Genomic DNA, 23,865 nt, shown 5'->3' on the forward strand with positions numbered 1-23,865 from the left:
TTCTTTGAAGAAGGATTAGGGCACAATGATGGAACAACAATTTCTTGATTGATATTCTTGTTAGTGACTACCTTAGTTAAGAACCCAGGTTTAGTACGCAGAACTACCTTGTCTGAATGAAAAATCAGATAAGGAGAATCACAATGTAAGGCCGATAACTCAGAGACTCTTCGAGCCGAGGAAATAGCCATTAAAAACAGAACTTTCCAAGATAACAGCTTGATATCAATGGAATGAAGGGGTTCAAACGGAACACCTTGCAAAACGTTAAGAACTAAGTTTAAGCTCCACGGCGGAGCAACAGTCTTAAACACAGGCTTAATCCTAGCCAAAGCCTGACAAAAAGCCTGAACGTCTGGAACTTCTGACAGAAGTTTGTGTAAAAGGATAGACAGAGCTGAGATCTGTCCCTTTAACGAACTAGCAGATAAGCCCTTTTCTAAACCTTCTTGTAGAAAAGACAATATCCTCGGAATCCTAACCTTACTCCATGAGTAACTCTTGGCTTCGCACCAATATAAGTATTTACGCCATATTTTATGGTAAATTTTCCTGGTAACAGGTTTCCTAGCCTGTATTAAGGTATCAATCACTGACTCCGAGAATCCCCGCTTTGATAGAATCAAGCGTTCAATCTCCATGCAGTCAGCCTCAGAGAAATTAGATTTGGATGTTTGAAAGGACCCTGAATCAGAAGGTCCTGTCTCAGAGGCAGAGACCATGGTGGACAGGACGACATGTCCACTAGATCTGCATACCAGGTCCTGCGTGGCCACGCAGGCGCTATTAGAATCATCGATGCTCTCTCCTGTTTGATCCTGGCAATCAATCGAGGAAGCATCGGGAAGGGTGGAAACACATAAGCCATGTTGAAGACCCAAGGTGCTGTCAGAGCATCTATCAGTACCGCTCCCGGGTCCCTGGACCTGGATCCGTAACAAGGAAGCTTGGCGTTCTGGCGAGACGCCATGAGATCCAGATCTGGTTTGCCCCAATGATGAAGCAGTTGGGCAAACACCTCCGGATGAAGTTCCCACTCCCCCGGATGAAAAGTCTGGCGACTTAGGAAATCCGCCTCCCAGTTCTCCACACCTGGGATGTGGATCGCTGACAGGTGGCAAGAGTGAGACTCTGCCCAGCGAATTATCTTTGAGACTTCCATCATCGCTAGGGAACTCCTTGTCCCTCCCTGATGGTTGATGTAAGCCACAGTCGTGATGTTGTCCGACTGAAACCTGATGAACCTCAGAGTTGCTAACTGAGGCCAAGCTAGAAGAGCATTGAAAACTGCTCTTAATTCCAGAATGTTTATTGGAAGGAGTCTCTCCTCCTGAGTCCATGATCCCTGAGCCTTCAGGGAATTCCAGACAGCGCCCCAACCTAGCAGGCTGGCGTCTGTTGTTACAATCGTCCAAACTGGCCTGCTGAAGGGCATCCCCCTGGACAGATGTGGCCGAGAAAGCCACCATAGAAGAGAATCTCTGGTCTCTTGATCCAGATTTAGCATAGGGGACAAATCTGAGTAATCCCCATTCCACTGACTTAGCATGCACAATTGCAGCGGTCTGAGATGCAGGCGTGCAAAAGGTACTATGTCCATTGCCGCTACCATTAAGCCGATTACCTCCATGCATTGAGCCACTGACGGGTGTTGAATGGAATGAAGGACACGGCAAGCATTTAGAAGTTTTGATAACCTGTCCTCTGTCAGGTAAATTTTCATTTCTACAGAATCTATAAGAGTCCCTAAGAGTGGCAATAGAGAACTCTTTTCTACGTTCACCTTCCACCCATGCGACCTTAGAAATGCCAGAACTAACTCTGTATGAGACTTGGCAGTTTGGAAACTTGACGCTTGTATCAGAATGTCGTCTAGGTACGGAGCTACCGCTATTCCTCGCGGTCTTAGTACCGCCAGAAGAGAGCCCAGAACCTTTGTAAAGATTCTTGGAGCTGTAGCTAACCCGAAGGGAAGAGCTACAAACTGGTAATGCCTGTTTAGGAAGGCAAACCTTAGATACCGGTAATGATCCTTGTGAAACGGCATCCGTTAAATCCACTGTGGTCATGTACTGACCCTCTTGGATCATAGGTAAGATGGTCCGAATAGTCTCCATCTTGAACGATGGAACTCTTAGGAATTTGTTTAGGATCTTTAAGTCCAAGATTGGTCTGAAGGTTCCCTCTTTTTTGGGAACCACAAACAGATTTGAGTAAAACCCTTGTCCGTGTTCCGACCGCGGAACTGGGTGGATCACTCCCATTAGTAAAAGGTCTTGTACACAGCGTAGAAACGCCTCTTTCTTTATCTGGTTTGTTGACAACCTTGAAAGATGAAATCTCCCTTTTGGAGGAGAAGCTTTGAAGTCCAGAAGATATCCCTGAGATATGATCTCTAACGCCCAGGGATCCTGGACATCTCTTGCCCAAGCCTGGGCGAAGAGAGAAAGTCTGCCCCCCACTAGATCCGTTTCCGGATCGGGGGCCCTCACTTCATGCTGTCTTAGGGGCAGCAGCAGGTTTTCTGGCCTGCTTGCCCTTGTTCCAGGACTGGTTAGGTTTCCAGCCCTGTCTGTAGCGAGCAACAGTTCCTTCTTGTCTTGGAGCGGAGGAAGTTGATGCTGCTCCTGCCTTGAAGTTACGAAAGGCACGAAAATTAGACTGTTTGGCCCTTGGTTTGGCCCTGTCTTGAGGCAGGGCATGGCCCTTACCTCCAGTAATGTCAGCGATAATTTCTTTCAAACCGGGCCCGAATAATGTCTGCCCTTTGAAAGGAATGTTGAGCAATTTAGATTTAGAAGTCACATCGGCTGACCAGGATTTAAGCCACAGCGCTCTACGCGCTTGAATGGCGAATCCAGAGTTCTTAGCCGTAAGTTTAGTTAAGTGTACTACGGCATCAGAAATAAATGAATTAGCTAGCTTAAGGACTTTAAGCTTGTCTATAATCTCATCCAATGGAGCTGTGCTAAGGGTCTCTTCCAGAGACTCAAACCAGAATGCCGCCGCAGCCGTGACAGGCGCAATGCATGCAAGGGGTTGTAATATAAAACCTTGCTGAACAAACATTTTCTTAAGGTAACCCTCTAACTTTTTATCCATTGGATCTGAAAAAGCACAGCTATCCTCCACCGGGATAGTGGTGCGCTTAGCCAGAGTAGAAACTGCTGCCATAAGTCCCGTGTGGTGGCGTCTATTGGAAACATTTTTCTAAATATAGGAGGGGGTGAAAAAGGCACACCGGGTCTATCCCACTCCTTGTTAACAATTTCTGTAAGCCTTTTAGGTATAGGAAAAACGTCATTACACGCCGGTAACGCAAAATATTTATCCAGCCTACATATTTTCTCTGGAATTGCAACCGTGTTAGAATCATTCAGAGCCGCTAATACCTCCCCTAGCAATACACGGAGGTTCTCAAGCTTAAATTTAAAATTTGAAATGTCTGAGTCCAGTTTACTTGGATCAGATCCGTCACCCACAGAATGAAGCTCTCCGTCCTCATGTTCTGCAAATTGTGATGCAGTATCAGACATGGCTCTATTATTATCAGCGCACTCTGTTCTTACCCCAGAGTGATCGCGTTTACCCCTAAATTCTGGCAATTTAGATAGTACTTCAGTCATAACATTAGCCATGTCTTGCAAAGTGATTTGTATGGGCCGCCCTGATGTACTTGGCGCCACAATATCACGCACCTCCTGAGCGGGAGGCGAAGGTACTGACACGTGAGGAGAGTTAGTCGGCATAACTTCCCCCTCGTTGTCTGGTGAAAATTTCTTTACATGTACAGATTGGCTTTTATTTAAAGTAGCATCAATGCAATTAGTACACAAATTTCTATTGGGCTCCACATTGGCCTTTAAACATAGTGAACAAAGAGATTCATCTGTGTCAGACATGTTTAAACAGACTAGCAATGAGAATAGCAAGCTTGGAAAATACTTTTCAAATAAATTTACAAGCAATATAAAAAACGCTACTGTGCCTTTAAGAAGCACAAAAAGCTGTCACAGTTGAAATAACAATGAACCAAATTAGTTATAGCAACCAAATTTTCACAGTAAATGTATTAAGTTAGCAAAGGATTGCACCCACCAGCAAATGGATGATTAACCCCTTGATACCCAAAAACGGATAACAATTTAATATTAACGTTTTTATCACAGTCAAAACACACTATCACAGGTCTGCTGTGAGTGATTACCTCCCTCAAAACTAGTTTTGGAGACCCCTGAGCTCTGTAGAGACGTCCTGGATCATGGAGGAAGAAATAGGAAGACTGTGACTAAATTTTTTACTGCGCAATAAAGCGCTAAAATAGGCCCCTCCCACTCATATTACAACAGTGGGGAAGCTCAGTAAACTGATTTTATTCAGAAACAAACGACAGCCATGTGGTAAAAATCATGCCCATAAAGTTTTATCACCAAGTACCTCAGAAAAAAACGATTAACATGCCAGTAAACCTTTTAAAAATGAAATTATGAAATTTTATTAATAAGCCTGCTGCTAGTCGCTTTCACTGCAGTGTAGGCTCACATATTACTTAAATATAGACAGTATTTTCTTAGTGAAATTCCATTCCCCAGAAATACCTCAGAGTATACATACATACATATCAGCCTGATACCAGTCGCTACTACTGCATTTAAGGCTGCACTTACATTACATCGGTATTAGCAGTATTTTCTCAGTCAATTCCATTCCTTAGAAAATAATATACTGCAACATACCTCCTTGCAGGTGAGCCCTGCCAAGTACCTCAGAAAAAACGATTAACATGCCAGTAAACGTTTTAAAAATGAAAATTATGAAATGTTATTAATAAGCCTGCTGCTAGTCGCTATCACTGCAGTGCAGGCTCAAATATTACTTTAATATAGACAGTATTTTCTCAGTGAAATTCCATTCCCCAGAAATACCTCAGAGTATACATACATACATATCAGCCTGATACCAGTCGCTACTACTGCATTTAAGGCTGCACTTACATTACATCGGTATTAGCAGTATTTTCTCAGTCAATTCCATTCCTTAGAAAATAATATACTGCACATACCTCCTTGCAGGTGGGCCCTGCCTGCTATCCCCTGTTCTGAAGTTACCTCACTCCTCAGAATGGCCGAGAACAGCAAGTGGATCTTAGTTTCGACCGCTAAGATCATAGACAAACTCAGGAAGATTCTTCTTCTAATGCTGCCTGAGAAGAAACAACACACTCCGGTGCCGTTTAAAATAACAAACTTTTGATTGAAGAAATAAAAACTAAGTTTAACAACCACAATCCTCTCACATGTCCTATCTATTAGTTAGGTGCAAGTGAATGACTGGGTATGACGTAGAGGGGAGGAGCTATATAGCAGCTCTGCTTGGGTGATCCTCTTGCACTTCCTGTTAGGGAGGAGATATAATCCCATAAGTAATGGATGACCCGTGGACTGACTACACTTAACAGGAGAAATAACCGCTATGCTGCAATGCTCACAACATTTAAACACATACACACTTAGCAACCTGAACATGCAAATAAATGATATAGTGCCATGAACACATTATCCTGTGAAACTGATAAGGAGCTTAGCCAGAAGCTAATAGCTGTGAGATCAGATGTGTTACTGATCTTCTGTACACTGGCTATGATATACACTAGCATATGTTCCTACTGATAGCCTGCGGGCTGTGTGAGGATTCCAGGTGCTTACCCCACTGATCTTACCCTGAAGTAGCATGAGGATACAGTAGAAAGCCCATCCAGTACTGTACCAAACATTAGAGGATATACTGAGGAGGTACATCTACATGGTCAGACAGGGGGAGGCTAAAGGATCAGTCCCAGCAACATCTGTAGCAGGCTTGTGACCACAACTCCTGCAGGAAATTTACACTGCACAGCAAGTACTCTCATGTGACCCTCTCTTCCAAGTTTCCCCTTAAGAGGGGAATGTGGGATTAAATATTCCTTCGTTTCTTAAATACAATTCTAAGCACCTCCATCTTCACCTGCTCCTAGCAAGGCAAAGAAAGACTGGTAGGTACAGGGAAGTAGGAGGAATATTAAAGCTCTTAGTGTAGGGTGCCTTCTCATGGTGGCCAGGTGATGAAACAGTAAGACATCATGGATTCACACCACCTTATGAAATAAAAACATAATTTATGCTTACCTGATAAATTTATTTCTCTTGTAGTGTATCCAGTCCACAGATCATCCATTACTTATGGGATATTAACTCCTCCCCAACAGGAAGTGCAAGAGGATTCACCCAGCAGAGCTGCTATATAGCTCCTCCCCTAACTGCCATTACCAGTCATTCGACCGAAAACATGCAGAGAAAGGAAAACCATAGGGTGCAGTGGTGACTGTAGTTTAATGGAAAAATTACCTGCCTTAAAGTGACAGGGCGGGCCGTGGACTGGATACACTACAAGAGAAATACATTTATCAGGTAAGCATAAATTATGTTTTCTCTTGTTAAGTGTATCCAGTCCACGGATCATCCATTACTTATGGGATACCAATACCAAAGCTAAAGTACACGGATGACGGGAGGGACAGGCAGGCTCTTTATACGGAAGGAACCACTGCCTGAAGAACCTTTCTCCCAAAAACAGCCTCCGAAGAAGCAAAAGTGTCAAATTTGTAAAATTTGGAAAAAGTATGAAGAGAAGACCAAGTTGCAGCCTTGCAAATCTGTTCAACAGAAGCCTCATTCTTAAAGGCCCAAGTGGAAGCCACAGCTCTAGTAGAATGTGCTGTAATTCTTTCAGGAGGCTGCTGTCCAGCAGTCTCATAGGCTAACCGTATTATGCTACGAAGCCAAAAGGAGAGAGAGGTAGCCGAAGCTTTTTGACCTCTCCTCTGACCAGAATAAACGACAAATAGGGAAGACGTTTGTCGAAAATCCTTAGTTGCCTGTAGATAAAATTTCAGGGCACGGACTACATCTAGATTGTGTAGCAGACGTTCCTTTTTCGAAGAAGGATTAGGACACAAAGATGGAACCACAATCTCTTGATTGATATTCCTGTTAGTGACCACCTTAGGTAGGAACCCAGGTTTAGTACGCAGAACTACCTTGTCTGAATGAAAAATCAGATAAGGAGAATCACAATGTAAGGCAGATAACTCAGAGACTCTTCGAGCCGAGGAAATCGCCATTAAAAACAGAACTTTCCAAGATAACAACTTGATATCAATGGAATGAAGGGGTTCAAACGGAACCCCCTGTAAAACATTAAGAACTAAGTTCAAACTCCATGGTGGAGCAACAGTTTTAAACACAGGCTTGATCCTAGCTAAAGCCTGACAAAAAGCTTGAACGTCCGGAACTTCTGACAGACGTTTGTGTAAAAGAATGGACAGAGCTGAAATCTGTCCCTTTAAGGAACTAGCGGATAAACCCTTTTCTAAACCTTCTTGTAGAAAAGACAATATCCTCGGAATCCTAACCTTACTCCATGAGTAACTCTTGGATTCGCACCAATATAAGTATTTGCGCCATATCTTATGGTAAATCTTTCTGGTAACAGGCTTCCTAGCCTGTATTAAGGTATCAATAACTGACTCAGAAAAACCACGTTTTGATAAAATCAAGCGTTCAATTTCCAAGCAGTCAGCTTCAGAGAAATTAGATTTTGATGTTTGAAGGGACCCTGGATCAGAAGGTCCTGTTTCAGAGGTAGCGACCAAGGTGGACAGGATGACATGTCCACTAGATCTGCATACCAAGTCCTGCGTGGCCATGCAGGCGCTATTAGAATCACTGAAGCTGTCTCCTGTTTGATTCTGGAAATCAATCGAGGAAGCATCGGGAAGGGTGGAAACACATAAGCCATCCCGAAGGTCCAAGGTGCTGTCAAAGCATCGATCAGAACCGCTCCCGGATCCCTGGATCTGGACCCGTAACGAGGAAGCTTGGCGTTCTGTCGAGACGCCATGAGATCTATCTCTGGTTTGCCCCAACGTCGAAGTATTTGGGCAAAGACCTCCGGATGAAGTTCCCACTCCCCCGGATGAAAAGTCTGACGACTTAAGAAATCCGCCTCCCAGTTCTCCACTCCCGGGATGTGGATTGCTGACAGGTGGCAAGAGTGAGACTCTGCCCAGCGAATTATCTTTGATACTTCCATCATTGCTAGGGAGCTTCTTGTCCCTCCCTGATGGTTGATGTAAGCTACAGTCGTGATGTTGTCCGACAGAAACCTGATGAACCCCCGAGTTGTTAACTGGGGCCAAGCCAGAAGGGCATTGAGAACTGCTCTCAATTCCAGAATGTTTATTGGTAGGAGACTCTCCTCCTGATTCCATTGTCCCTGAGCCTTCAGAGAATTCCAGACAGCGCCCCAACCTAGTAGGCTGGCGTCTGTTGTTACAATTGTCCAGTCCGGCCTGCTGAATGGCATCCCCCTGGACAGATGTGGCCGAGAAAGCCACCATAGAAGAGAATTTCTGGTCTCTTGATCCAGATTCAGAGTAGGGGACAAGTCTGAGTAATCCCCATTCCACTGACTTAGCATTCACAATTGCAGCGGTCTGAGATGTAGGCGTGCAAAGGGTACTATGTTCATTGCTGCTACCATTAAGCCGATCACCTCCATGCATTGAGCTCCTGACGGGTGTTGAATGGAATGAAGGACACGGCATGCATTTTGAAGCTTTGTTAACCTGTCTTCTGTCAGGTAAATCTTCATTTCTACAGAATCTATAAGAGTCCCCAAGAAGGGAACTCTTGTGAGTGGAAAGAGAGAACTCTTCTTTTCGTTCACCTTCCATCCATGCGACCTTAGAAATGCCAGTACTAACTCTGTATGAGACTTGGCAGTTTGAAAGCTTGAAGCTTGTATCAGAATGTCGTCTAGGTACGGAGCTACCGCAATTCCTCGCGGTCTTAGTACCGCCAGAAGAGCACCCAGAACCTTTGTGAAGATTCTCGGAGCCGTAGCCAATCCGAATGGAAGAGCTACAAACTGGTAATGCCTGTCTAGAAAGGCAAACCTTAGATACCGGTAATGATCTTTGTGAATCGGTATGTGAAGGTAAGCATCCTTTAAATCCACTGTGGTCATGTACTGACCCTTTTGGATCATGGGTAAAATTGTCCGAATAGTTTCCATTTTGAACGATGGAACTCTTAGGAATTTGTTTAGGATCTTTAAATCCAAGATTGGCCTGAAAGTTCCCTCTTTTTTGGGAACCACAAACAGATTTGAGTAAAACCCTTGTCCTTGTTCCGACCGCGGAACCGGATGGATCACTCCCATTAATAAAAGATCTTGTACGCAGCGTAGAAACGCCTCTTTCTTTATTTGGTTTGTTGACAACCTTGACAGATGAAATCTCCCTCTTGGGGGAGAGAATTTGAAGTCTAGAAGGTATCCCTGAGATATGATCTCTAACGCCCAGGGATCCTGGACATCTCTTGCCCAAGCCTGGGCGAAGAGACAAAGTCTGCCCCCCACTAGATCCGTTCCCGGATCGGGGGCCCTCGATTCATGCTGTCTTAGGGGCAGCAGCAGGTTTCCTGGCCTGCTTGCCCTTGTTCCAGGACTGGTTAGGTCTCCAGCCTTGTCTGTAGCGAGCAACAGCTCCTTCCTGTTTTGGTGCAGAGGAAGTTGATGCTGCTCCTGCTTTGAAATTACGAAAGGAACGAAAATTAGACTGTCTAGCCTTAGGTTTGGCTCTGTCTTGAGGCAGGGCATGGCCTTTACCTCCTGTAATGTCAGCGATAATTTCTTTCAACCCGGGCCCGAATAAGGTCTGCCCTTTGAAAGGTATATTAAGCAATTTAGATTTAGAAGTAACGTCAGCTGACCAGGATTTTAGCCACAGTGCTCTGCGTGCCTGAATGGCGAATCCGGAATTCTTAGCCGTAAGTTTAGTTAAATGTACTAAGGCATCTGAAATAAATGAGTTAGCTAACTTAAGGGCTTTAAGCTTGTGTGTAATCTCATCTAATGGAGCTGATTCAAGTGTCTCTTCCAGAGACTCAAACCAAAATGCTGCTGCAGCCGTGACAGGCGCAATGCATGCAAGAGGTTGCAATATAAAACCTTGTTGAACAAACATTTTCTTAAGGTAACCCTCTAACTTTTTATCCATTGGATCTGAAAAGGCACAGCTATCCTCCACCGGGATAGTGGTACGCTTAGCTAAAGTAGAAACTGCTCCCTCCACCTTAGGGACCGTTTGCCATAAGTCCCGTGTGGTGGCGTCTATTGGAAACATCTTTCTAAATATCGGAGGGGGTGAGAACGGCACACCGGGTCTATCCCACTCCTTAGTAACAATTTCAGTAAGTCTCTTAGGTATAGGAAAAACGTCAGTACTCGCCGGTACCGCAAAATATTTATCCAACCTACACATTTTCTCTGGTATTGCAACTGTGTTACAATCATTCAGAGCCGCTAACACCTCCCCTAGTAATACACGGAGGTTTTCCAGCTTAAATTTAAAATTTGAAATATCTGAATCCAGTTTGTTTGGATCAGAACCGTCACCCGCAGAATGAAGCTCTCCGTCCTCATGTTCTGCAAATTGTGACGCAGTGTCTGACATGGCCCTAATATTATCAGCGCACTCTGTTCTCACCCCAGAGTGATCACGCTTACCTCTTAGTTCTGGTAATTTAGCCAAAACTTCAGTCATAACAGTAGCCATATCCTGTAATGTGATTTGTAATGGCCGCCCAGATGTACTCGGCGCTACAATATCACGCACCTCCTGAGCGGGAGATGCAGGTACTGACACGTGAGGCGAGTTAGTCGGCATAACTCTCCCCTCGTTGTTTGGTGAAATATGTTCAATTTGTACAGATTGACTTTTATTTAAAGTAGCATCAATACAGTTAGTACATACATTTCTATTGGGCTCCACTTTGGCTTTAGCACATATAGCACAGATATCTTCCTCTGAATCAGACATGTTTAACACACTAGCAAATAAACTAGCAACTTGGAAATACTTTTCAAGTAATTTACTATAATATGAAAACGTACTGTGCCTATAAGAAGCACAGAAAAAGTTATGACAGTTGAAAATTAATAAACTGAAAAGTTATAGCATCAAATCTTTGTAAAAAACACAATTTTAGCAAAGGATTGCTCCCATTAGCAAAGGATAACTAACCCTGATAGCAGAAAAAAATACAGAAATAAACGTTTTTTTATCACAGTCAACTACAATCTCACAGCTCTGCTGTGAGTGATTACCTCCCTCAAAACAAGTTTTGAAGACCCCTGAGTTCTGTAGAGATGAACCGGATCATGCAGGGAAGACAATAAACTTCTGACTGAATTTTTTGATGCGTAGCAAAAGCGCCAAAAAAGGCCCCTCTCCCTCACACATAACAGTGAGAGAGATCAGTAAACTGTCATAAATTAAATAAAACGACTGCCAAGTGGAAAAAAATAGTGCCCAAAACATTTTTTCACCCAGTACCTCAGAAAATTAAACGATTTTACATGCCAGCAAAAAACGTTTAACATTAATAAATTGAGTGTTATTAAAAAGCCTGTTGCTAGTCCCTGCAAATTAGGCTAAAGTTTTATGCATACAGTATAATTCCAGTGAAGTGCCATTCCCCAGAATACTGAAGTGTAAAATATACATACATGACAGCCTGATACCAGTTGCTGCTACTGCATTTAAGGCTGAGTTTACATTATATCGGTATGGCAGAATTTTCTCATCAATTCCATTGTCAGAAAATAATAAGCTGCTACATACCTCTTTGCAGATTAATCTGCCCGCTGTCCCCTGATCTGAAGTTTACCTCTCCTCAGATGGCCGAGAAACAGCAATATGATCTTAACTACTCCGGCTAAAATCATAGAAAAACTCAGGTAGATTCTTCTTCAAATTCTACCAGAGAAGGAATAACACACTCCGGTGCTATTATAAAATAACAAACTTTTGATTGAAGGTATGAAACTAAGTATAATCACCACAGTCCTCTCACACATCCTATCTATTCGTTGGGTGCAAGAGAATGACTGGTAATGGCAGTTAGGGGAGGAGCTATATAGCAGCTCTGCTGGGTGAATCCTCTTGCACTTCCTGTTGGGGAGGAGTTAATATCCCATAAGTAATGGATGATCCGTGGACTGGATACACTTAACAAGAGAAAAGCACACTGCAGTCATCTTCTTAAGAAAATTACAATAATATTTATGTTTCTCAATCTTGTCTGCACTCTGACACAGTGCAACAAAGAGCAGCTAAGCAACCTGAGTCTATCTCAGAGTTTAAAACAACAATTAAAGACCTGACTATAGGAAAGATATCACAGTTGTATAAATAAATAATATAATGTATATACAGTTTATTAGACAATCATTTAAAAACATTTTTCTATAGTAGAGAAAGAGAATGGATTTTGCGCAAAATATCTTTGAAGCCAATATCTCTGTTTATAATAAATCAGGAAAGACTAATAATCTAGTAGCAAATTATAAACCTCTCTCTTTATTAGACTCTGATATTAAAATATACATGAAGATTCTAGCAACTATAATTAACAATCAGCTAGATTACGAGTTTGGCATCATGAGTGAAAAAGCAGCGTTATGCTTCATAACGCTGCTTTTTCCCTAACACCGCTATTACAAGTCTTGTAGGTATAGGTGTACCGCACACCTTTTTGGCCGTCATGCAACATCAGTACCGCACTTTTAAAAAAGTCATTTTTCAATGGGACTTCCATAGCGCCAGCATTACGAGTTTGCCTAGGAGGCCAAAAAGTGAGCGGTACACTCTATAAAAAATTACTCCTAATCTAATAGCCCTATCAAAATAAAAAAAGCCCCCCCCCCCAAATAATAAAAACCCCTAGCCTACACTAAACTGCCAATAGCCCTTAAAAGGGTCTTTTGCGGGGCATTGCTTGGATGAGGACTTCTGGCCGCTTGGATGAGAATGGATGTCCGGTCTTCGAAAACTGTAAGTGGATCGTCGGGGGTTAGTGTTAGGCAAAAGGACAACAATTATAGAACTCCTACAATATGACTAAAAATAATATTTCATTAGTTATATTTCCACTAATCTAGAAAAAAATAGGTCAGGGTATTTTTTTCTAAAGATTACAGTGTTTGGATTTGGTCCAAATCTAATTGCCAGTCTTTTCTTTTATACAACAATCCCATAACTATGGTAAAAGTCAATGGTGTCAATCTTTTAAATAACTAACAAAACAAGACAAAAGATGTCTCTAACTATGTGAAGCTATAGAGGTGTTCGCATATTAGAAACACTTGTTTAAAGGGCCATAATATTTGAAAAATCACATGCTCTAATTAGTTAGAGAATGTCATTTTTAGAAAGATGACCCTACACTGTGTGTTTAACACTCACAAAAGGGGTTAAAAACACAAAAGTGCCACCACTCAGGACACGTAGAGCTCTGCTAGTCCCAAGAGGAAACCAAAGTGCATTTAATCAGCAGCGGTAGTCGCACGACTCAGCTGTGTAACTAGTGCTGCTGATTGGGTTAGTGGGTCCCGCGCTCTACTTCTACTGTGTAACAAATTAGAGCATCTCATTTTTCAACTAAGACATCAGTACCTGAAAACATAATTTATGTAAGAACTTACCTGATAAATTCATTTCTTCCATATTAGCAAGAGTCCATGAGCTAGTGACGTATGGGATATACATTCCTACCAGGAGGGGCAAAGTTTCCCAAACCTCAAAATGCCTATAAATACACCCCTCACCACACCCACAATTCAGTTTAACGAATAGCCAAGAAGTGGGGTGATAAGAAAAAAGTGCGAAAGCATATAAAATAAGGAATTGGAATAATTGTGCTTTATACAAAATCATAACCACCACAAAAAAAGGGCGGGCCTCATGGACTCTTGCTAATATGAAAGAAATGAATTTATCAGGTAAGTTCTTACATAAATTATGTTTTCTTTCATGTAATTAGCAAGAGTCCATGAGCTAGTGACGTATGGGATAATGATTACCCAAGATGTGGATCTTTCCACACAAGAGTCACTAGAGAGGGAGGGAAAAAATAAAGACAGCCAATTCCTGCTGAAAATAATCCACACCCAAAATAAAGTTTAACGAAAAACATAAGCAGAAGATTCAAACTGAAACCGCTGCCTGAAGTACTTTTCTACCAAAAACTGCTTCAAAAGAAGAAAATACATAAAAATGGTAGAATTTAGTAAAAGTATGCAAAGAGGACCAAGTTGCTGCTTTGCAAATCTGATCAACCGAAGCTTCATTCCTAAATGCCCAGGAAGTAGAAACTGACCTAGTAGAATGAGCTGTAATTCTCTGAGGCGGAGTTTTACCCGACTCAACATAGGCAAGATGAATTAAAGATTTCAACCAAGATGCCAAAGAAATGGCAGAAGCTTTCTGGCCTTTTCTAGAACCGGAAAAGATAACAAATAGACTAGAAGTCTTTCTGAAAGATTTAGTAGCTTCAACATAATATTTCAAAGCTCTAACAACATCCAAAGAATGCAACGATTTCTCCTTAGAATTCTTAGGATTAGGACTTAATGAAGGAACCACAATTTCTCTATTAATGTTGTTGGAATTCACAACTTTAGGTAAAAATTCAAAAGAAGTTCGCAACACCGCCTTATCCTGATGAAAAATCAGAAAAGGAGACTCACAAGAAAGAGCAGATAATTCAGAAACTCTTCTGGCAGAAGAGATGGCCAAAAGGAACAAAACTTTCCAAGAAAGTAATTTAATGTCCAATGAATGCATAGGTTCAAACGGAGGAGCTTGAAGAGCCCCCAGAACCAAATTCAAACTCCAAGGAGGAGAAATTGACTTAATGACAGGTTTTATACGAACCAAAGCTTGTACAAAACAATGAATATCAGGAAGAATAGCAATCTTTCTGTGAAAAAGAACAGAAAGAGCAGAGATTTGTCCTTTCAAGGAACTTGCGGACAAACCTTTATCTAAACCATCCTGAAGAAACTGTAAAATTCTCGGAATTCTAAAAGAATGCCAAGAAAAATGATGAGAAATACACCAAGAAATATAAGTCTTCCAGACTCTATAATATATCTCTCTAGATACAGATTTACGAGCCTGTAACATAGTATTAATCACAGCGTCAGAGAAACCTCTTTGACGAAGAATTAAGCGTTCAATCTCCATACCTTTAAATTTAAGGATTTCAGATCCTGATGGAAAAAAGGACCTTGTGACAGAAGGTCTGGTCTTAACGGAAGAGTCCACGGTTGGCAAGAGGCCATCCGGACAAGATCCGCATACCAAAACCTGTGAGGCCATGCCGGAGCTACCAGCAGAACAAACGAGCATTCCTTCAGAATCTTGGAGATTACTCTTGGAAGAAGAACTAGAGGCGGAAAGATATAGGCAGGATGATACTTCCAAGGAAGTGATAATGCATCCACTGCCTCCGCCTGAGGATCCCGGGATCTGGACAGATACCTGGGAAGTTTCTTGTTTAGATGGGACGCCATCAAATCTATTTCTGGAAGTTCCCACATTTGAACGATCTGAAGAAACACCTCTGGGTGAAGAGACCATTCGCCCGGATGCAACGTTTGGCGACTGAGATAATCCGCTTCCCAATTGTCTACACCTGGGATATGAACCGCAGAGATTAGACAGGAGCTGGATTCCGCCCAAACCAAAATTCGAGATACTTCTTTCATAGCCAGAGGACTGTGAGTTCCTCCTTGATGATTGATGTATGCCACAGTTGTGACATTGTCTGTCTGAAAACAAATGAACGATTCTCTCTTCAGAAGAGGCCAAAACTGAAGAGCTCTGAAAATTGCACGGAGTTCCAAAATATTGATCGGTAATCTCACCTCCTGAGATTCCCAAACTCCTTGTGCCGTCAGAGATCCCCACACAGCTCCCCAACCTGTGAGACTTGCATCTGTTGAAATTACAGTCCAGGTCGGAAGCACAAAAGAAGCCCCCTGAATTAAACGATGGTGATCTGTCCACCACGTTAGAGAGTGTCGAACAATCGGTTTTAAAGATATTAATTGAGATATCTTTGTGTAATCCTTGCACCATTGATTCAGCATACAAAGCTGAAGAGGTCGCATGTGAAAACGAGCAAAGGGGATCACGTCCGATGCAGCAGTCATAAGACCTAGAATTTCCATGCATAAAGCTACCGAAGGGAATTATTGTGACTGAAGGTTTCGACAAGCTGCCATCAGTTTTAGACGCCTCTTGTCTGTTAAAGACAGAGTCATGGACACTGAATCTATTTGGAAACCCAGAAAGGTTACCCTTGTCTGAGGAATCAATGAACTTTTTGGTAAATTGATCCTCCAACCATGATCTTGAAGAAACAACACAAGTCGATTCGTATGAAATTCTGCTAAATGTAAAGACTGAGCAAGTACCAAGATATCGTCCAAATAAGGAAATACCACAATACCCTGTTCTCTGATTACAGACAGAAGGGCACCGAGAACCTTTGTAAAAATTCTTGGAGCTGTAGCAAGGCCAAACGGCAGAGCCACAAACTGGTAATGCTTGTCCAGAAAAGAGAATCTCAGGAACCGATAATGATCCGGATGAATCGGAATATGCAGATATGCATCCTGTAAATTTATTGTGGACATATAATTCCCTTGCTGAACAAAAGGCAAGATAGTCCTTACAGTTACCATCTTGAACGTTGGTATCCTTACATAACGATTCAATATTTTTAGATCCAGAACTGGTCTGAAGGAATTCTCCTTCTTTGGTACAATGAAGAGATTTGAATAAAACCCCATCCCCTGTTCCTGAACTGGAACTGGCATAATTACTCCAGTCTACTCTAGATCTGAAACACAATTCAGAAATGCTTGAGCTTTTACTGGATTTACTGGGACACGGGAAAGAAAAAATCTCTTTGCAGGAGGTCTCATCTTGAAACCAATTCTGTACCCTTCTGAAACAATGTTCTGAATCCAAAGATTGTGAACAGAATTGATCCAAATTTCTTTGAAAAAAACGTAACCTGCCCCCTACCAGCTGAGCTGGAATGAGGGCCGCACCTTCATGTGGACTTAGAAGCAGGCTTTGCCTTTCTGGCTGGCTTGGATTTATTCCAGATTGGAGATGGTTTCCAAACTGAAACTGCTCCTGAGGATGAAGGATCAGGTTTTTGTTCTTTGTTGAAACGAAAGGAACGAAAACGATTATTAGCTCTGTTTTTACCCTTAGATTTTTTATCCTGTGGTAAAAAGGTTCCTTTCCCACCAGTAACAGTTGAAATAATAGAATCCAACTGAGAACCAAATAATTTGTTACCCTGGAAAGAAATGGAAAGTAGAGTTGATTTAGAAGCCATATCAGCATTCCAAGTCTTAAGCCATAAAGCTCTTCTAGCTAAAATAGCTAGAGACATAAACCTGACATCAACTCTGATAATATCAAAGATGGCATCACAGATAAAATTATTAGCATGCTGAAGAAGAATAATAATATCATGAGAATCATGATGTGTTACTTGTTGCGCTAAGGTTTCCAACCAAAAAGTTGAAGCTGCAGCAACATCAGCCAAAGATATAGCAGGTCTAAGAAGATTACCTGAACACAGATAAGCTTTTCTTAGAAAGGATTCAATTTTCCTATCTAAAGGATCCTTAAACAAAGTACCATCTGACGTAGGAATAGTAGTACGTTTAGCAAGGGTAGAAATAGCCCCATCAACTTTAGGGATTTTGTCCCAAAATTCTAATCTGTCAGACGGCACAGGATATAATTGCTTAAAACGTTTAGAAGGAGTAAATGAATTACCCAATTTATCCCATTCTTTGGAAATTACTGCAGAAATAGCATTAGGAACAGGAAAAACTTCTGGAATAACCACAGGAGATTTAAATACCTTATCCAAACGTTTAGAATTAGTATCAAGAGGACCAGAATCCTCTATTTCTAAAGCAATTAGAACTTCTTTAAGTAAAGAACAAATAAATTCCATTTTAAATAAATATGAAGATTTATCAGCATCAACCTCTGAGACAGAATCCTCTGAACCAGAAGAGTCATCAGAATCAGAATGATGATGTTCATTTAAAAATTCATCTGTAGGGAGAGAAGTTTTAAAAGATTTTTTACGTTTACTAGGAGAAATAACAGACATAGCCTTCTTTATGGATTCAGAAACAAAATCTCTTATGTTATCAGGAACATTCTGCACCTTAGATGTTGAAGGAACTGCAACAGGCAATGGTACTTTACTAAAGGAAATATTATCTGCTTTAACAAGTTTGTCATGACAATCAATACAAACAACAGCTGGAGGAATAGCTACCAAAAGTTTACAGCAGATACACTTAGCTTTGGTAGATCCAGCACTAGACAGCGATTTTCCTGTAGTATCTTCTGACTCAGATGCAACGTGAGACATCTTGCAATATGTAAGAGAAAAAACAACAACATATAAAGCAAAATTGATCAAATTCCTTAAATGACAGTTTCAGGAATGGGAAAAAATGCCAAAGAACAAGCTTCTAGCAACCAGAAGCAATGAAAAATGAGACTTAAATAATGTGGAGACAAAAGCGACGCCCATATTTTTTAGCGCCAAATAAGACGCCCACATTATTTGGCGCCTAAATGCTTTTTGGCGCCAAAAATGACGCCACATCCGGAACGCCGACATTTTTGGCGCAAAATAACGTCAAAAAATGACGCAACTTCCGGCGACACGTATGACGCCGGAAACGGAAAAGAATGTTTGCGCCAAAAAAGTCTGCGCCAAGAATGACGCAATAAAATGAAGCATTTTCAGCCCCCGCGAGCCTAACAGCCCACAGGGAAAAAAGTCAAATTTTTGAAGGTAAGAAAAAATGATTAAATCAAATGCATTATCCCAAATATGAAACTGACTGTCTGAAAAATAAGGAAAGTTGAACATTCTGAGTCAAGGCAAATAAATGTTTGAATACATATATTTAGAACTTTATAAACAAAGTGCCCAACCATAGCTTAGAGTGTCACAGAAAATAAGATTTACTTACCCAAGGACACTCATCTACATGTTTGTAGAAAGCCAAACCAGTACTGAAACGAGAATCAGCAGAGGTAATGGTATATATAAGAGTATATCGTCGATCTGAAAAGGGAGGTAAGAGATGAATCTCTACGACCGATAACAGAGAACCTATGAAATAGACCCCGTAGAAGGAGATCACTGCATTCAAATAGGCAATACTCTCCTCACATCCCTCTGACATTCACTGCACGCTGAGAGGAAAACCGGGCTCCAACTTGCTGCGGAGCGCATATCAACGTAGAATCTAGCACAAACTTACTTCACCACCTCCATCGGAGGCAAAGTTTGTAAAACTGAATTGTGGGTGTGGTGAGGGGTGTATTTATAGGCATTTTGAGGTTTGGGAAACTTTGCCCCTCCTGGTAGGAATGTATATCCCATACGTCACTAGCTCATGGACTCTTGCTAATTACATGAAAGAAATATTACATACATTTAGAAGTAGAAGATATTTTACCAGATTCCCAAATAATATAAATTCAGACATTTGTGAGATATATAAATGGTTGATAAAGCTTTAACCACAGTAGTAGCTTATTGAAACCTATATTATGCAGTCTTTTTCTTATCTTATTAAACTGTAATATAGTTTTGCATATTGTAATCTATATTCTTATAAAGTTATATAAATTCAAAACTTAAAACATTAAGCAACATGCATGAACCCACCTTCTTAATATCATCATCGGCGGTCTTCTTGAAGTCATTTTCAAACGGACTTGCAAGCTCATTGAACAGACCTACTTCTTCACAGTTCTTCAAAAATCGTGTTGGTGTTGGCGTTTGATCTGCAATTTCAGTAAAGCATTTTAACAAAACAATCACACACATCCTTTATAAAATTAAAAACAGAATTTATGCTTACCTGATAAATTACTTTCTCCAACGGTGTGTCCGGTCCACGGCGTCATCCTTACTTGTGGGATATTCTCTTCCCCAACAGGAAATGGCAAAGAGTCCCAGCAAAGCTGGTCACATGATCCCTCCTAGGCTCCGCCCACCCCAGTCATTCGACCGACGGACAGGAGGAAATATATATAGGAGAAACCATATGATACCGTGGTGACTGTAGTTAGAGAAAATAATTCATCAGACCTGATTAAAAAACCAGGGCGGGCCGTGGACCGGACACACCGTTGTAGAAATTAATTTATCAGGTAAGCATAAATTCTGTTTTCTCCAACATTGGTGTGTCCGGTCCACGGCGTCATCCTTACTTGTGGGAACCAATACCAAAGCTTTAGGACACGGATGAAGGGAGGGAGCAAATCAGGTCACCTAAATGGAAGGCACCACGGCTTGCAAAACCTTTCTCCCAAAAATAGCCTCCGAAGAAGCAAAAGTATCAAATTTGTAAAATTTGGCAAAAGTGTGCAGTGAAGACCAAGTCGCTGCCTTACATATCTGGTCAACAGAAGCCTCGTTCTTGAAGGCCCATGTGGAAGCCACAGCCCTAGTGGAGTGAGCTGTGATTCTTTCAGGAGGCTGCCGTCCGGCAGTCTCATAAGCCAATCGGATAATGCTTTTAAGCCAAAAGGAAAGAGAGGTAGAAGTCGCTTTTTGACCTCTCCTTTTACCAGAATAAACAACAAACAAGGAAGATGTTTGTCTGAAATCTTTAGTAGCCTCTAAATAGAATTTTAGAGCACGGACTACGTCCAAATTGTGTAACAAACGTTCCTTCTTTGAAACTGGATTCGGACACAAAGAAGGTACAACTATCTCCTGGTTAATATTTTTGTTGGAAACAACTTTTGGAAGAAAACCAGGCTTAGTACGCAAAACCACCTTATCTGCATGGAACACCAGATAGGGCGGAGTACACTGCAGAGCAGATAACTCTGAAACTCTTCTAGCAGAAGAAATTGCAACCAAAAACAAAACTTTCCAAGATAGTAACTTAATATCTACGGAATGTAAGGGTTCAAACGGAACCCCTTGAAGAACTGAAAGAACTAGATTTAGACTCCAGGGAGGAGTCAAAGGTCTGTAAACAGGCTTGATCCTAACCAGAGCCTGAACAAATGCTTGAACATCTGGCATGGCTGCCAGTCTTTTGTGAAGTAAAACAGATAAAGCAGAGATCTGTCCCTTCAGAGAACTTGCAGATAATCCTTTCTCCAAACCTTCTTGTAGAAAGGATAGAATCTTAGGAATTTTTATCTTGTTCCATGGGAATCCTTTAGATTCACACCAACAGATATATTTTTTCCATATTTTATGGTAAATTTTTCTAGTTACAGGCTTTCTAGCCTGAATCAGAGTATCTATTACAGAATCTGAAAACCCACGCTTTGATAAAATCAAGCGTTCAATCTCCAAGCCGTCAGTTGGAGGGAAACCAGATTCGGATGTTCGAATGGACCCTGAACAAGAAGGTCCTGTCTCAAAGGTAGCTTCCATGGTGGAGCCGATGACATATTCACCAGGTCTGCATACCAAGTCCTGCGTGGCCACGCAGGAGCTATCAAGATCACCGAGGCCCTCTCCTGATTGATCCTGGCTACCAGCCTGGGGATGAGAGGAAACGGTGGGAATACATAAGCTAGGTTGAAGGTCCAAGGTGCTACTAGTGCATCTACTAGAGTCGCCTTGGGATCCCTGGATCTGGACCCGTAGCAAGGAACCTTGAAGTTCTGACGAGACGCCATCAGATCCATGTCTGGAATGCCCCATAATTGAGTTATTTGGGCAAAGATTTCCGGATGGAGTTCCCACTCCCCCGGATGGAATGTCTGACGACTCAGAAAATCCGCTTCCCAATTTTCCACTCCTGGGATGTGGATCGCAGACAAGTGGCAGGAGTGATCCTCCGCCCATTGAATTATCTTGGTCACTTCTTTCATCGCCAGGGAACTCCTTGATGATTGATATATGCAACGGTCGTCATGTTGTCTGACTGAAACCTTATGAATTTGGCCTTTGCTAGTTGAGGCCAAGCTCTGAGAGCATTGAATATCGCTCTCAGTTCCAGAATGTTTATCGGGAGAAGAGACTCTTCCCGAGACCATAGACCCTGAGCTTTCAGGGAATCCCAGGCCGCGCCCCAGTCCACTAGGCTGGCGTCGGTCGTGACAATGACCCACTCTGGTCTGCGGAAGCTCATTCCCTGTGACAGATTGTCCAGGGTCAGCCACCAACGGAGTGAATCTCTGGTCTTTTGATCTACTTGAATCGTCGGAGACAAGTCTGTATAATCCCTATTCCACTGTCTGAGCATGCACAGTTGTAATGGTCTTAGATGAATTCGTGCGAAAGGAACTATGTCCATTGTTGCAACCATCAATCCTATTACTTCCATGCACTGCGCTATGGAAGGACGAGGAACAGAATGAAGTACTTGACAAGAGCTTAGAAGTTTTGATTTTCTGACCTCTGTCAGAAAAATCCTCATTTCTAAGGAATCTATTATTGTTCCCAAGAAGGGAACTCTTGTTGACGGGGACAGAGAACTTTTTTCTTTGTTCACCTTCCATCCGTGAGATCTGAGAAAGGCTAGGACGATGTCCGTATGAGCCTTTGCTTTTGACAGGGACGACGCTTGAATCAGGATGTCGTCCAAGTAAGGTACTACTGCAATGCCCCTTGGTCTTAGAACCGCTAGAAGGGACCCTAGTACCTTTGTGAAAATTCTTGGAGCAGTGGCTAATCCGAACGTTTTTTAAACGTTCCCCAAGATTATAATGCCAATTATAAGCTACAATCTGCATAATATGCCCCAATAAAGCAATCGTTTTAGCCCATAAAAATGTCTACCACTTTTTAATCCCTTTTTTTAAGCCCTTTATTCTTTTATATTTGACTAAGAAAATGGCTTACCGGTCCCCATGAGGGGAAATGACAGCCTTCCAGCATTACATGGTCTTGTTAGAAATATGGCTAGTCATACCTTAAGCAGAAAGGTCTGCTAACTGTTTCCCCCAACTGAAGTTACTTCATCTCAACAGTCCTGTGTGGAAACAGCAACCGATTTTAGTTACTGTCTGCTAAAATCATCTTCCTCTTACAAACAGAAATCTTCATCCTTTTCTGTTTCAGAGTAAATAGTACATACCAGCACTATTTTAAAATAACAAACACTTGATAGAAGAATAAAAACTACATTTAAACACCAAAAACCTCTTAACCATCTCCGTGGAGATGTTGCCTGTGCAACGGCAAAGAGAATGACTGGGGTGGGCGGAGCCTAGGAGGGATCATGTGACCAGCTTTGCTGGGACTCTTTGCCATTTCCTGTTGGGGAAGAGAATATCCCACAAGTAAGGATGACGCCGTGGACCGGACACACCAATGTTGGAGAAAGGGATATGGAACTTCATTTTAAACTTTCATGATTCAAATTGAGTGCACAATTTCAAAAAAAATTAGCAAAACTGAATTTCTAGCAACTGACACTGCTAGCTGAGTATAACATACTTAAAAGGGAAATTTTAGATAGATAGAAATATAAAGACAAAAAAATTATGCATCACTCCAATAAACTTAGGCATAGGCAACAAACAGACATAGGCAACATTTCGGGCAGAGCCTTTTCTTAAGCCAAGTAATTAAAACAGTGTACATGACACAAATATATACCATTAGTACTACCTAATACAGGTGTGTGCTATCTACTAAATATAATTTAAAGAGACAGTGCTAATCATTGAAAAAACAGTGCATACTGGTTTAAAGTGCATATTGTTATTTCTTTAGTATACAAATTCTACATACTTTTATTTTTAAAGGGACAATAAACACTTTGAGATGGTAATATAAAATAATTAATCGTATATATAAAAAAAATACACTCATTATTTATTTTGTCCCCTTTTTCTGTAAATCCATTCTGACGTTGTGAGCTTTTCAATTC

General features: G+C 41.6%; 1 protein-coding gene across 1 annotated transcript in view; it reads right to left on the minus strand.

Moving 5' to 3' along the window:
- The window catches only part of ATF2 (activating transcription factor 2), a 428,571-nt gene that overhangs the window by 396,303 nt on the left and 8,403 nt on the right, over positions 1 to 23,865 (minus strand). Inside the window, exon 2 of the mRNA XM_053698472.1 lies at positions 19,683 to 19,801. Within this exon, the coding sequence (XP_053554447.1) occupies positions 19,683 to 19,801 (119 nt within the window). The remainder of the gene's footprint in view (positions 1 to 19,682; positions 19,802 to 23,865) is intronic.

The sequence above is a fragment of the Bombina bombina genome, chromosome 1 (genome assembly GCF_027579735.1).
Source record: "Bombina bombina isolate aBomBom1 chromosome 1, aBomBom1.pri, whole genome shotgun sequence".
NCBI classification, from domain to species: domain Eukaryota; kingdom Metazoa; phylum Chordata; class Amphibia; order Anura; family Bombinatoridae; genus Bombina; species Bombina bombina.